General features: G+C 35.1%; 1 protein-coding gene across 1 annotated transcript in view; it reads left to right on the plus strand.

The window, feature by feature from the left end:
- CFAP20DC (CFAP20 domain containing) overlaps positions 1-16,466 on the plus strand; it is a 67,489-nt gene that overhangs the window by 41,538 nt on the left and 9,485 nt on the right. The window contains 2 exon segments of the mRNA XM_066326518.1: positions 981-1,187; positions 7,297-7,358. Coding sequence (XP_066182615.1) covers positions 981-1,187; positions 7,297-7,358 — 269 coding nt within the window.

Consider the following 16,466-nt stretch of genomic DNA (forward strand, 5'->3'; position numbering starts at 1 on the left):
CCTGGTCTAAAAGCTTCATTCTCTTCACTAGAATCAAAGCTCTGACCCTTTTTGCAATATTGCCTCACAGCCCACTGGCCAATATTCCAGTGATCTAAATCCATTCAGATCCTGATCACTGCCTGGATTCACTTTTCAAGCAGAAATGCTTTGTACTTACATTTAGAGCCAAAACTAAATGTCTAAAGTATTAGACTTGTTCCTTTTTGAGAAAGCAATTTATGTGGACCCTTGAAAAAGGGAAAAGCTTTTCTTAAAGAAGGAATTCTTTAAACAAAGATAGTGCCAATGGCAGGTTGGGTGACTTTAAACAATCTTATTTTAAGGTTTGGAGTGAGATTTAAGTACCAACTGCAAAATGGTTAGTATGTGTTTGCAGCTTTTGGCCTGCGGGTCAAGTTTGGTATAACAATTATATTAACAATTCCACCAGTGGCTTTAAAGAAAAATTAAAAGACATTGAAGTTTACTTGAAAATTCATGCTCTAGTAAACCGCCAGAATAATCTTTGAAATTTAGTGTTGACTTGGCTTTCCAGAGAAATTTCATGCTGTGCTTGACCAATAACTAAATGTTACTTCAATGGTGTTGATGATACTGTAGTAACCATGGGATTGGCTCTAATTCAAGATAAGCATTTAATAGCTGGTGGATTTTTGAACTTCTTAAAGCCTGGTTTTATCTTCTGTATTTAATTGCAGTGGGACAGCAACTTCACCAAATATCCTGGGTCAAAAGTGCAGTTCATTACAGTGCTTGTGGTGTTCTCCTTCCTGTGATTGTGTGGAAATATGCGTGATCTCCATAGCTGAACAGAAATCTGCAAACTATTCTTTTATAATAAATATTTTGTTTCTTTTTCAGTGTTGAAGCTTTTTGAAGATTCTCTGAGAGATTCTCCAAGTTCTTTCTGGGATTCATTCATCTCTTCTGTTCAGTGATCCTGTCTATATTGTTGACTTTTCCATTTTATTTCACAGGAGTATGACAGGAAAAAGTACCAGTCAAATAGACTGAGTTCATCTGAACTGCAGATGCTGGTCAGCATGAAGAGACAACAGAATGAAGAATTATGGGATGCTGGGGTCTCCCATGGGCTGAGCGCCTCACAGATCGATTGCTGCAATGGCAACAGAAGTATAAGCAGTGATGATCATACAGCAACCTGGGACTCTTGTTTCCCACCAGTAAGTCTTAACTCACGGTATTTTCTCAGGGGTCTTGAATACTAAATTTTTTTTGAGTAGAGTAGAAATTTAAGATACCATTGCCAAAGGCTCTTAGAACTAATCAAGTAAAACATTTAACCAAGACACACACACTTCCAGCATGTTCTGTAGTACCACCATGGATAAAGAGCAAATCTATTATGTATATTCCTTCCTAGAATCCTGAATAATCATGTAGGCTGTACAGTTCATCACAATAGTGGCTGACACCCTGCAGGTGTGTGATAGAGTACTTAAAAGTAGTTCCAAAATTAGAGAAATGCAGATATACCAGTCAGCAGCTGCATTAAAGTGTGAGTAATGGAAAACAATTGTTTCTTACAATGATAAAGTCTCATCACTAAAAAGCTAAATGTTTAAAGAACTAAAGCAGGAGGAAGCAACAAAAAGCTGCAGTAGTTCTGAGCACTTAGTATATGATCATTATGTATTTTACACCTTGGATCATTATTTGTCCTGGCACAAAGTGGTACAAAATCACACACAGCTGCACTATGTGACAGTCCTGCTGTAAGAAGCAGAGTATTTGTTGTAGTCTACCAAAAAGTATTAAATGTATGAAAGCACAGAAGAGCATTTCAGGAACTATATAAAGGTGCTAGCAGGAGCTGCTGTAAAACTGAATAACCTCATACTCCATTTATATATCAGCAATATAGCTGTTATTTTATTGCAGTTGAAGCAATAATAAACAATGAATGCAGCTTACGGTAAAGCACACAGCACAACTCTGAGGCAAATCTAACATTAGAAAAGTAAACACACCTGTGTTGCCCCAATATCAACTTTGGCAGAGTAATTGCTCTAAAATATTAGGTGCAAATTACCTTCAAGGTTCTACAGGGTCCAAATAGAGGCCTGTAGCAGCAACTTCCCATAGTGAATGATCAACACAGTGCTGGAACTTTGGAGTGCCCTGTTAAATGAAGGTTTCAAATGAGAAGAAATGTGCTGATAAGTGGGTAATTGTACAAATAAGAACTTGATTTACAGAGTAATATTTTCCAGGACATCAGAGAAACGTTAGATGGTATTAACTATTTGATATACATCTCAATTACACATTTTGTTAACTTAATATTTCCAATGTGTTTTCTCCATACTCATTAAATAGGCTCAAAACATGGCACAAATCTGCAAGACCAGACAAATGGAACTCAATTAAATATAGAGAATAGCAGTATCATTAATTTTTTAGTAGTTTAATTATAAGGAAATTGATAAGAATATTTAGACACATCAGGTTTTGTTAATACAAATTACATGACTAAAACAAAATGAACTGTTAAAGTAAAATGTACTGCTGTAGTATTCAGTGAAGCACAATGTGATTGCAGACTATTCTTTGATCTTACTGCCTTGATCAATTTCTGTAGCTTCAATCTAAAATATTGTTTAAATAAAATAGGTTAGTAATATAAATTACAATTTAATATAGTTGTAGTTTTTCATAACATTCCTTTATGGCCATCTTTCTCTACATAATCAAGCATAAAAGGCAAGATTTTGTCTTTGAGAAAGTTCTTCACTTTTCATTCAGCTGACTGAAGAGTTTGCTGTGCCTTATGCATTCAGCCTTGTTGAGATTCTCCTCTACATTTTGCAAAGTGGACATTAGGGGTTTAAGATTAAATGGTAAGAACCTAATTTCCAAGGAGGGATAACTTAGGAAAGAAACCTAATCTCTCTGAGAAAAAGACTAACTGCTTAGTCCCTCACAAAACCAAAAAAAATTTCAGCTTTCCATGTACCCATTTACCTGAGCCTTTATATGGAGAACAACACTGTACCAGTACTGTGCTGGTCAGTCCCCAGAATCTCCTGTTTCACTTCATATTTTCCTTGCTGAGATATCGGCCAGAGCACCAGCTATTCATAGATATGATGGAAGTTTTTTGAGTATGAACTCGTGTGTTTAGCACTACTTGATGTAATTCTGTCCCAACATTTGAAAAAATGCAGAGTATCTGTGTGAGAGTGATAATTCACTTTGTAGACCTTTGGTATCTAAGAAGGCTGTTAACATTTGTTAATGGAGGTGATTGTTTAATCACCCCACATTCTTTTAACACAAAAGCTTTTAAAAGAGTACTTGGGGGAATTGTTGGATTGCTGGTGTTAAATGTCAGTATATTTTGATATGCTTACAACATTTCAGAAGACTTGAGAGTAGCAATGCTGTGCCAGTATTCAAATTGTTAGCTGACATGAAAAAGTCGTAAGTCATGCATTCTTTTTCTGTAAGACCTAAAATAATGGAATTATAGAATATTTTTGGTTGGAAGGGACCTTTAAAGTGCATCTAATCTATCCCTCCTACCACTGGGCAAGGACACCTTCCACTAGACCCAGTTGTTCAGGTCCCCATCCAACCTGGCCTTAAATATTTGTAGGGATGGGCAGTCACAGCTCCTCTGGACAACCTGTTCCAGTGCCTCACCACCTGCATTGTAAAAAATTCTTCCTAACATCTAGTCTAAATCTACCCTCTTTTAGTTTAAAACTGGTGCCCTTTGTCCTAGCACAACAGGCCCTGCTGGAAACTCTATCCCCATCTTTCCTGTAAAGCCTCCTTTAGGTACTGAAGGGCTGCAGTTAAATCTTGCCAGAGTATTCTTTTCTCCATGCTGAAAACCCCAACTCTCTCAGCCTGTCTCCATAGGAGAGGTCTTCCAGTCCTCTGATAACTTTGTCAGCCCCGCTCTGGACTCACTTCAGCAGGTCTCTCCTGTGCTGACAGCCCAAGAGCTGGACACAGTACCCCAGGTGCAGAGGGGCAGAGTAGAGGGGCAGAATTCCCTCCCTGAACCTGCTGCCCATGCTTCCTTTGGATGCAGCGCAGGATGCAACTGGAATTCTGGTCTGAATTGCTCTTCACCTCTCCACTAGCTCTAGGTCTAGCTCTTCATCCCCCAGTACTAGTAAACTCATAATTTCTTCAGCTTCCTGTTTTTATAAAGAAGCGTTCCTTATATGTATGTTTATTCTTATATATATTTATTATGTAAAAACTATACGTGTAGAATAAAAGCAGATTTGTTTTTATGTCCCTGATCTTTAGTACCACCATCATTTAAGAGAATTTTCAAACACTCAATCCTTCCAAAATTAGATGTACAAACTGCAGAAAAGTTTAGATAGATAGATAGATAGATAGATAGATGTGTGTAGGCATCTTCCAGTTGCATAGGAAAATTATTTTAACAGTGCAGTGTATAGAAAAGAAATAGAAATTATCCTCATGTTGGAATTTGGGAAATTAAGGACAGCTTGAAATTCTTGTCATGATTAAACTTTCATGCTTACATGTGTTTCCAGGTTGTATCTTTCTGATTCTTTAAATTAGTAGTATCAATTGCTTTCTTTTATGTTTTTCAAAGATAAATAAGGAGTATTTTCTTACAAAAATTTTCTTCATTTTATACATTTGTGTTCTTTAGGTGGAATCTATGGCAACAGCACCACCAGAAGGCAGCTTTTTGTGTATCTTTAATTTTGAAATACCTTTGATGTTTTTCAAGGCAGGGCAGGGTATAATCATGTTAGATAGTGAATTTATGTATCAAAGTAATATTCTATATATAAACCACATTCTATGTGAATTTAATTTTTTTCATCACTTAACCATTTTTAGCCTGATTTCCAGAGTCATTGAAAAGTGTCATGTTACTGACTTTAATGAATCTGAGAAACCCTTTTGAATGTAAAGGCACATAGATCAATCATATTACTGAGTTGCAGTTAGAACAGATGTCCTTAAACAACTACAAAACAGAGATACTAAAATTGTGGGTTTATACTCTATGATAGTTTACCAAGAACTGAATAAATGCTGTCAGGAGAAAATGTTGAAATGTAAGTGGTTTAGCTGCTGCTGTAAACTACGACAGCCAAAAAGGAATAAAATCACTTTGAATATTATACACTACCAAGCATAGGCTCAGTTATAAATGTGAAAAACTTCTACTTTAAAGTGAGTTTACTTTGAAGGAGAATTGTAAACCCTTGTAAAATGTGTGTGGGGCAGAATTTCAATTCAAGAATATGTGTATGTAGAGCTAAATATTTTAAAATATTTTATTTGACCATATCTTACCTGAATGTTTTCTTAAATCTTAGGACCTATCAAAATCCATGCTAGATTTGCAGTACTATGCAAGACAGAGTTCTATATATTGCAGAATTTAATGTGAAGTTTATACCCACACATATATACATTATCCAAGAAAATTTGCAAAGCTTACAAAACATTTCTGTTTAAATGCCTTGCTTTATTCTAGAGATCTGGTAAGACTTTCATGCCCTGTCAGAGAATTGGCCCATTCAGCTTCTTGGATAGTTGTTTCCACACTTCAGACACCAATTTAGATACAACACAAACATTCTGGAGAAAGACCATCTATACAAGAATTCAGGGTATCTTACTGCATATGGTCCCTGTTTCTCAGTTAGAAATCCAAAGAAGGAAGATTCTCCTAATTGCTTACTAATATATCCTGGAAGCTTGTAGTAGTATAATAGTGATATAATGTTGCATTAGCAGAATCTAAATTATGCCACCACTAATACGTGTCTTTCAAGTAAAAAGTTCTCACAGAGAAGAAAGATTACTTGTTCCACAAGCAACTTCCTAAATATAAATTCAGTCACATAAGTCTTGATCTGAAAAGTATTTGAAAGAGTACTTCCCGGTTCATACCTAATTCGTGAAAGGTCTTCTGGTCTCCTTTGTGAGTTTTCAGAAAAAAAAGTCAGTTAACACAAAAATAGTCTGGCAGAACTGAAGTCTGACAGACAAGAGAGTGTTATTTAAACCCAGAATTATGCCAACTGTGAGCTCAGTTTGACAACCCCTGGAGGGATCTGTTCACATCAAGTCAAATTGCAAAACTGAGAGAGAGTATTCTTTACTATGAAATGAGACTAAAAATTATTTAGACATATATTCTGGTTCATAGACTGACTAATTCACTCTCTGTTTTGTCCTCATCTTCCACTAGCTATCATCTGGGAATTGCACTTATCCAGCACCAGGCAGTGAGTCATATCTGGTAGTAATTAGGATATCATTCATCCTGAACATACATTTTACAACATCCCTTTCCATTTTCTGAAACCATGAGGACATACTCGTTTTTATTTTGATTTTTGTTTTAAAAAATCATTTAATAACACTTTTTATTATTTTAGCATTTAATGTACTAAATTGTACAAGTATTGTTAATGTATGCTTCTGTTTTCTCTTTTGCATTTTCTTCAATAATTTGCTTAGAACTGCTTTTGAGGTGTGTGATAATGGCAGGGAGAATCTCTTCTGGTAGAGAAATGTATTTTCTGGGAGAAAATGTATTTGTGGATTTTAGAATTCTTGAATTTTTACATAAGTTTATGAATATTGATCTTTCTTGCAAATAACCCTTTTTAATGCCATAAACGTAGTTTGAAACTTTTGGGGCATGTACTTACAATGGGTAGGTAAGATTTGATTGGAAAATTATCATATTTTGTATGAATATTCATATAGTCCACTGTTAGCTATTCATGAACAGCTTAATCCAGGCTCCAAAGCTGCACTGCCATGGAGAATCATATGTGCTTCAATAACCTTCATTTGGGACTCCTAAAATTACTTTTATTGCTGCTTCTAACCTGTTCTGTCAGCCCTCTTACCTCTCCCTTGGTGTTTTCTACTCTAAAAAATGGTTCTTTTTGCAAAGATGCTACCAAGAGTTCCTTCCTCATGCTTCATACATATGTTCAACCCAGTCTCTTCTGTCAGACAAGACTTCACCACTCTCCATCTCTGAAGTTTCTGACTGTCCCAACACTCTCACAGGCAGCAGAGAAGTAACTGTGTGATTGACTCTTTAATCCATATGTATTTCCACCCAGACAAGAATCATGTTTAAAATCGTACTTCTGTACAGTTAGGACCAGAATATCCATTTTTAATTTCACAGATTAAATAAAAGACTGTAAAATTCTAATGTCAGAAGCTGCAAATGTATATGCTCATACCAGATCTCTGCCATACTTCTAAACAATCTATTATTTTTGTTTTCCACAGCCTGTCAGTCGGGAGCATCACTATCAAAAAGAAATGAGCCCACTTTCTCATTCCAATCCACGGTAAGATTCCATTTATAGCCCAGGCAGTAAGGATTCAGTTAGAGTGTTCTGAATATTAAATGTGACACTCTTTGATTTAATCTTCAATCTCTTTTCAATGCAACCTCCTCTCAGAGGGCTTTATTGCTCATTTTAGTCATTGTCTACAGTATGTCTGAGCTGTCTGGGAACAGAGAACTGAATTCTGCATGTTTTGGATGTAACACTGTGTATTCAAAGTATCTGACACAGGCCTTGCTCCTACATCTGCTTTGATGTGTGATTCAGCAAATCGTCCTCATCTCACATACATACACTCTCATCTATTTCTTTCTCCCTCTCTGCTTTGAAGGCTTAGAACTGGAATTCTGTATGTGACTGTAGGTGTCAGGGAATCGATTTGTTCCAAAAGATTTTAATGCTACTTATTAAGAAAGGGATTCTTTTCAGTAGCTAGCCCAGTTAGGAGAGGAAGTTACAACACTCTGGGATAGAGGAAAGGGATCCTGTCTACAGCATATTTTGTCTTGTCAGGTTTTTAGCTTGATCTGTTTTGTTTAGAATCAGCAACAAAATCCCTGTGACTTTAATGTAAGGTGAGATGACAAGGGAGAAGGTGGTTAAGAAAAATTAATCACATTGAGACTGTTGAGATAATCAAGATTAATTATGCAGTTTCAGACCTGCTTTGTACCTATGAAACCCTAACATCATTTTGTCAATTTTTTAACTGCCTGAACAAGAAGTGTACTAATTTTTAAAAGCAGTCCTATTTCACTTTCACTTGGTGCCATTAATGTGGATTTTGCTTGTCCAGGTTTTAATTGGATAATGTATGTGTGGTGGGGGACAGGAATTGGAGGAGAGGACATTTTAGTTACAACTTCTTTACATTTTACCAACAGTCTGAAATGTTTTATGAGAGCTTGCTGTCAGGCAGTTGTGCAGGATAATATGTTTCTCCCTACACAGATGTTTTCTGCCACTTGTCTCACTTGCTATCCATATTTTTATGGATTCAAAATCTTCTGATTAGATTTTACAAAGTGAACAATCTGAAACTTTCTGTGCAAGTTCACCCAGATGCCTCAGTTATTGCAAGACACAGCCGTATATTCCAAATATATTACTGGAGTTAAAGAATAATCCTGGATTCCTGTTCCCTTTCACATTTAAGTCAAGGCACTTTTGTTTGTCTAGAAGATCTCTCTGCCTTGGGTGATGGTTGTCTAAGGAACCACCTCCTTATGAGTTGTTGAATGGATGAAGTGGACAGAGATAATTGACTATTATCAGATAATTGACTATTATTAGTTCACAGAGTACCACAGGAGGTACCTTGAGACAGAATTTTGGACTCTTGATTCCAAAGTTGATTTTATAGTTCTGATGACATTATACCTGCCTATATTTTAGTGCAAGCTACATCGTTTGTCTTCTTTTTGCCCATACATTGGTTAAGTCAGGTTTTATTAAGTTATTTTTATGTATGTGCTAAAGCAGTTTGGTACTTGATACATTTTATATACTGAAATAAACAAATAAACACCATTATCTGTAAAAAGAAAATGTTTCATCATATCATGTTAATATGATCAACAATGGAAACTTGTATTTCCATATAATAAAATTTAAAACAAAGTAGTATAATTTATGACTTAGTTCTTACGCTATTTTAATCCAGTACACACAGTAGACTTAAATTTCCCTAGAAATTATTTTCGAGAAATGCAGGTGGTATTCATAAAATACCTGACTTGCAAGTGCCTCGTAAATTCAGTAACCCTTGTGAACTGCCAGAAAAGCATTATTGGGCTGTAAATACAGAAGATGACAAATTCATGAGGTCAGTTTGCATCATGATATAAAAACTGTAGATGATGCGACTTGAATACCATTATTCACATTGTTACCTTTCATTTATAATGGGAAACAGTGATGTTTTTCACAGAGAATGTGTACCTAAATAAGGGAGAAATAGAATTAATAGTAATTCTATAACTTAGTTCCTAAACTGTTTTTAAAGGCTATTTTAATAAAACCTGTATAAGCAACTAGAAAACGTCTAAAGCTTTGTAAGCACACTATAGCATTGTAGGGAACACACAGAATATTTGAAATACAGCCCCTTTAGGTGTGTGGGTGTAAATGCTGTGGTATAAAGACAGTTACATGGTGCATTTACTGAATGAACAACTAGTTTGTTGTAAAGAGGGGTAAGGAACAGGTCTCGAGTAATTTTTAAAAGTGTAGTATTTTCTGGGAAATGAAAAGAAACCAATGTGGAAACTATTGTCCAGTAAATGTAGGTTCTGTCCATAATAAGATAAAAGGACAAGCCAGGAAAGAAAGCCTGTGAAGGTAATGGAAATTCAGTCAATAAAAAGACTCAGCTTGACTCATTGTCCATTGGTTCCGCTGGGTAAAGGTCATAAGTCTGCCAAGAATATTGCTCCTGCCGTACAAATCACCCCACCTGGTGCTGCTCTGCAAGGCAGAGAAGCAGTTAATGAAAGGAGACAGCTGAGTGCAGAGGCTACAGGGCCAGAAGCGTGAGGTGATGTGCAGTGTTCTGGCCCTGGCCGAGCAATTCCCACAGCCAGTGTGCTGCTGGCGGAACTCAGGAATTGCTTTCCTCTCTGCAAAGTGGGAGCTGTAACTGTCTGTGTTGCTTCTTCCTCCAGTGCAAGGACTCCATTTTGCTGTATAACCAGCATCTCCTTAGTAAGATTTTGTCCTCCAGATTATTTGTGTCATAGCAGGTTTGGAAGCTCCACTAAAGGAAATCCAGGAAGATTGTAAGTGTTCTAGAATTTCAGCCATACTGAACTGTGATATGCAGAGCTGCTCTCTGAAAAAGATCACTTGAACATAATTAATTGACTTTTATAAACTTCTGCAGATGCTCTCCAGAAAATTTATTTCTGATAAAAGACATTTTTTTGCCTTAGAGAAAGGTTTCAACTTACTAGAAAAACCCTGTCTTTATAAACATTGCCTCACTAGATCCTGTCTTGGCATCCTACTCCACTCTTCCCAAACTACCAAATGGAATTTGTTCTTCTTGATCAAACAGTTGTTCCCCAGAAACTGCACTGAAGTAGGGCACAAATATTTCAACATAACATTTAATTGAGTATGTTTTTACAAAAAGTATATTTTACTTAAATAATTTCTTGCCAAATGTGCATGGCCAAATTTTCAATTAGGTTTTACCCAGATGTTTCTTTTTCAGTTTCTTCTATCTAAAATCAGCTGATAAGGCTCACAGCCTCTGACAAATGATTAGGAGTCCACTGACCTCCCTTCATCTGGGCTTGGTATGAGCTGACTTAAGCAGGTTGTCTTGTCATTGTAACCTACATTTGTTAAGTCAGACTGATTGGGCTGTCATCATTATTCTTTCCTCAACAATCAAGAAAACCCGAAAAACTAAACAACACAATAGACACAAAGAAAAGTAAATAACATTTTCATTCCTTTTATAGTAAATGTTATAGACTGGAGATTTGTCAGCACAAAATGTTTCACTGATATGGAGAGTGGTGTGTTTGAGGAGGACAGTAACTTAAATAAAGTTGTTGGGTTTACCTTAAGGAAAAAAATGGAACCCAAATCCTCAGTTGCTATTTTATCAAACAATGCGATTTTTGTGGTTTTGTAATGATATACATGCATAGCACTTCAGGTAATGAATCATGAAATGCATGAACATGTACCTTTAACTAAAAGTATCTTCTAATTATATTCAAAGTTGCTGACTGGTAAAATTTAAGTATGTTAGTTATAAATATAAATTATGTGTAAATATAATGAACATCTCTTTCTGTGCATTCTGACCATTCTGTTGGTTTTAGGGAATAAATTATTTCTTCCTCTTTCTTAGAAATTTTCTTCTAGAGAAGTCTTTTTTTAGAACCTATCATTATCATATATATTGCCATTATCATAGTATCTAAAATTTGCATAATTTGCATAATATCAGTGATTCCAGCATAAAAACACATCAGCTGTAAACTTTCAAATATTAAAAGTATCTTCAGCTTTGAGACTACCATTCAAGTACTCTCATCCATCCCAGATGAAAACTAAACATTCCAATAGCTGGTGCTGTGTTATTATACCATTGAGAGATTCTGTAAAATTAAACTCACCTCGGAAATGGTGCAGTAAAAGAGGGATTGTAGCTATAACATTTATTTGCACTAAACCAGAACCTCTCCCTCATGCAGGGTGTGAAATTCAGGCACAGGAGACCTTTGTATGCCCATACAAAGGTTTGACTAGCAGAATAACTTAGCTAAGAAGCACATTTAAAGATTGAGTTTTTCAAACAAAGAAGCATATTTATTCTTATGATTCATTATAAGAGCATACAACACCATTACTTCTGCAAAGCAGACAATATTACATTATGAAGTAGTATAAAATTACACAAGAGTTGTCAAAATAAGTGAACAAGAACAATGTATCACAAAATGTACTTTGGTTTTTATTTTACTTGTTCAGTTACTTACCCACAAAATAGAGTCATTTCCAGTAGATCTCCCAGTTGTTAATCTGAATTAGTGATTCTAAGTTCTGCTGCATTTGTCAGGCAATAATGTGCATGAAAAGAAAACATGACAGAAGAAGCAAATGGCACAGGAATCATCTAATTGAACAGGTTGCGGTTTTTTAATCATGATGCCAAAAAGCTTAGCTGCACAAAGGTTATGGAGAGCCAAGTGGCTAACATATTAAGGCTTTTTAAAATAAGCCAAAAATTGCTCTCCCTTGTATGGGAATCTAAGAACATGAAAACGAGGCAGCATATGCACTAAGGATTTAAATATAAAACATGGCAAATACTTTCAAACGTGCTGTTACATCCATGTCAATGTAAGGTAGTCTATCTTTTCTCTTTTTTTTTCTTTTTTTTTTTTTTTTTTAAGCTTCAGGACTTACTGAGAATAATTTTGTTGGTCACACACTTTTTCTGGATATTCCTAGGCCATTCAAACAAAGGCCTTGCTTAAATGTAAAGATGGGGAATAGGCAGTAGAAGATTTTACCTCTTCTATGTCAGATTGAAAGGACAAGATCCCTGTTCCCAGACTGTTACAATCTCTCTTTCAATACTCAGCTGAACTGATGCTGTGGCCTTTTACCCATGTGGCTTTTTCCAGGGCATTTCCAGTCTTTATGGATGACAGGTTGCTTTGGTCCAGCCACAAGCCAGCACCCAGGTCTTAGTCCATCTTCTGAAAACTCTGAAGCCTTGGGAACTGTACAGAACAGTCAGATGCTGTTGGTGTTGGAAAAAGGAGTTACTTTGATTGCAACAAGACTTCCTAGTCACTAGATTCAGGTGCTTCCTGAACTGGTAGAACAGTAAAATATAATTTCTTTCTAAAAATTATTTAATTGTTTAAAATATGCAAAAAACTAAGTACATCCTACCTAACACACTTTATTAAATGTGCAAATCCATTTGATTCACAGATCGGTGAATATCTAATGTAATGACTAGAATTTACTTGCTTAGGTTAGGTTAACACAAAGGAATTTTGACACGCCTTTGCAAATTCATTACTTCCAATTTATACAGCTGATCTTCTGATAAATGAACCACAACTATCAAAGAAGTGCTTTACTTATATAAGGTGTTAACACACTGGTTTTCTATACTAGTGCCATTTATATTGCTAGTGAATATCAAGACAATAATTCAGCCAGCAAGCTAACATAGTGGTGATCTAAAGGTTCAGTCTGTAAGTAAAATTAAATGTTCCTTCCATTTACCAGAAGGTATGATAGCAATTTCATGTATTTAACTACAAAACATTGACCAAATAGGAAAATATATTAATTACTAAGCTGTTAAACCTCCAAATTCAGGTCATTCATATTTTTAGATGTAGATGACTGTGTATGGCTTTAATAACCTGCACAAAGTTATCATTTCACCTTCAATAAGGAAAGAAAGACTGGAAAGCATTAACAGGTCAGATTTTGAGCAAATACCAGTCAGCATGATTATAGTGTACATACCTGGAGTAGCGTTAGTACCTAACGTTATCTAAATGTCTTGTTTAGTATGTAGATTTCACATCTCTTTTGTTATCCTTGAATCCAATCTAGCAGCCCTAAGATAGTTAATTTAGAAATTTAAGTCTTCAAGAGCAGATTCAAGCATTCCCTGCAGAGTTGCGCTTGTACTTCTTATGATCTCATGGACAATTAAATTATTTCGCTTTTAAGGCGTCCCTGCCTCCATTAGAAGCGCAATGTTTGGCAAAATGGACTTGCTGAAGTGGTTTGGAGGAAAAGAAAAGGCTTTTTCTAAATATGCTTGTGATTTTTCTCAATCTTAGTGCTAGGAAAAAAAGGAAAGTTCCAGTAAGGCATACAGTAAATGAAGATATTATGTATTAGGGATGGAATGAATCTGTCACTTTGACGGATTGTGAGGCAAAGAACAGATTAACAGATTACTCATAGTCAGAATGCAGCTCACTGTGAAAAATGTGCAGGAAATGATAAGTGTTGCTTTGTGCTGATTTAATGATATCTTGAAACTACAGTAGCACTCCAGGAAAATAACACAATTTTAGCTCATGGCTTGCTTTTTTTTTTTTCAAATCATCAATGTATTTCCAGATTTCCCTTAAATGCTTTTCAAAATAGAACTTTCCATTCATGCAAAGTCATAGGAAGATATATATTTATGTTATTTTTCAAGAATTTTCTTTAAATATGCATTCTTACTTTTTATGTATAAGTATACTCTGTATTCTTTTGGTAGTATATCTTCTGCTTCTGTGAATTCACTCGGTTTTTCATTTAAAAAATGCTGGTTTCCCCACCTGTAACTGAGTAGCACTGCAAAGTTCTTGATGTATAAATTAATACTTTGCCTTTGTTTGTGGAATTTTTATGGAAAAACCTATAAATTTTAAAAAACTTGAATTGTTTAAAGCATTTTAGATACAATAATGGACAACTTAAAGATCAGATGATTTCATAATTATTATAGTCATATGTAATGACAGGACCTGCAATTATTTTCAACATATTTTCAAATAACAATTGCTTTTTGTACATAGATCAAGCAAATCTCATTATTAATAGCTTACAAAAGTCCTTGCTTCACTACTGAAGCTCTTATTGAAGAATTTATTTCTATGGAGGTATGCTTCTATTTAAAAATAAACCCAAACCTCCCATTATGCGTAAAGGATTAACGTGTGACAAAGCAGAAACTAAATAGGTGTGTGTAGGCAATTTGGCTTAAGTTAATGAGGTTGACATGTGCCTGAACCTGATGAGAGATGAAATAATTGAAAATTCACATCTTTTAATCTAGAGGAGCCTAACCAGCAACTCATGCTCCAAAAAAATTTGGATCAGGGAATAGATAAGGGGTCTTACAAGGCCGGGTGACTTTTTATTAATTTATCTAAGAACTGAGATAGTCTCTACTAAACTTTCTTAAATAGATATAATTAAAATTAAAACCAGGAGGAAGTTAAGTCTCTGTCTTAGCAGAACTGGACCATACTTTAGATGGAAGCTGGAACTCTGCATTCAGTGCGTCATGGTCAGATATCACTTACGCACTTCTAGCATTTGCAGCAGGATTTGCTTCACATGATATTAAATATTGCTAATACAGAAGAAGTATGCACTGAGATTTAAGTTGAGAGCTACACAAGATGTCAGGAATTGATACTTTTTTGTTAAAATAGTTTTACAGTTGATTCATGCATTTACATTTTCTGGCCCTTCACAGTTAGTCAAATAACCCACTGTAAAAACACAGTTCAGCAAATGCGCTCCTCTTACTTCACAAGTCCATTCTCCTCTCAAGTTCATAAAAATTCACTAAGTAGATGCAATTAAATACAATGTTTTGTGCTTTTAGTGATTGTACCCTTCAGGTGCTGAATAGACTGTCAATCTGATGTGTTTGTAATGATACAAAACTAATGCTGGTTTTTCATTCCCTGATTTGATATAATGGAGCCCTTGCCTTGTGCTTCTGCAGTATACTAGAAGGCTGAACAAATATTCCTTTTAATTTTGGTACAGATTGTTGAACAAAACCATTTGAAGCATTTTAATTTTTTTTAATAAAGTGGATTAAATTATCCCATTGATTTAAGTAATACAAATTAAATGTGATCCAAAAGAAATGCAATAAAGTATGCTATCTCAAGACAGCGCAATATTAAAAATCGTTGTACTAAGTGATTTGACATTTTCTCAGTATCCCAGTCTGCAAAAATATCTGTGAAAAAATCAAAGTATCAAAGGTGTTCATTAAGATTCCAGTAAAAAAAACTTCTCATTCTAAGGATTTCTGTTGATGTAATAAATTTAATACATTGCCATTGATACATGCTACTTAATAAGGCATTTCTAATTTTCTCAACAGACTTTGCTGAGGGAGGCCTTTTTTCTGCAAAATTTAACATACTGTCATAAAACTGAAAATTATGTTCATAAGTCCAAAAGATTCTTTTGCTTTCCATCACAGTTCAGCTGTCATATGACATTTCAACTATATGACCACTATTATCTGAAAGTATGTTTAAAGAATTTTTAAGTAATATTTTTTAAAATGTAACAAGATTATATAACATTTGCATTTTATTTTGGTACAGAGATAGCTTTCAGAATAATGAAGGATTTTAGTGCAAGTTCTAAATGTACATGATACTGTTGAGTGTGTGTGGAACTTATTCTGAGCCTTCATACAATGCAGTTCACAATGTCAAAAGACAATATTTGGCATTCTACACTGTTATCAGGAAGCTCTAGATGGTTTATTGCACATTGATTATATTGATTACAGCTGGAAGCATTGATAGCATAAATAGAGTGGTTTTAATTAGTCAGAATGTGTGATTAGCTTTTCTGTTTTAATGAGATAAACTAGCTTCTTTAATAAGAAAATATATTCTTTATTCACTGAGAATAAAACCACAATAAACAAGAACACAAACCACCGTCTGTGTTTCTCAGACTTTAGCCAGTTGTCTCCATGCTAGTCCTTGACCTTTTGTGAAGGTCTAACACATTTTTCAGGATGCTTTTTTAAAATTCACTGAAAAAAAAGCAACTGCAGATTCTACTGTGGAAAGT

Source organism: Sylvia atricapilla, chromosome 11, assembly GCF_009819655.1.
Source record: "Sylvia atricapilla isolate bSylAtr1 chromosome 11, bSylAtr1.pri, whole genome shotgun sequence".
Lineage (NCBI taxonomy): Eukaryota > Metazoa > Chordata > Aves > Passeriformes > Sylviidae > Sylvia > Sylvia atricapilla.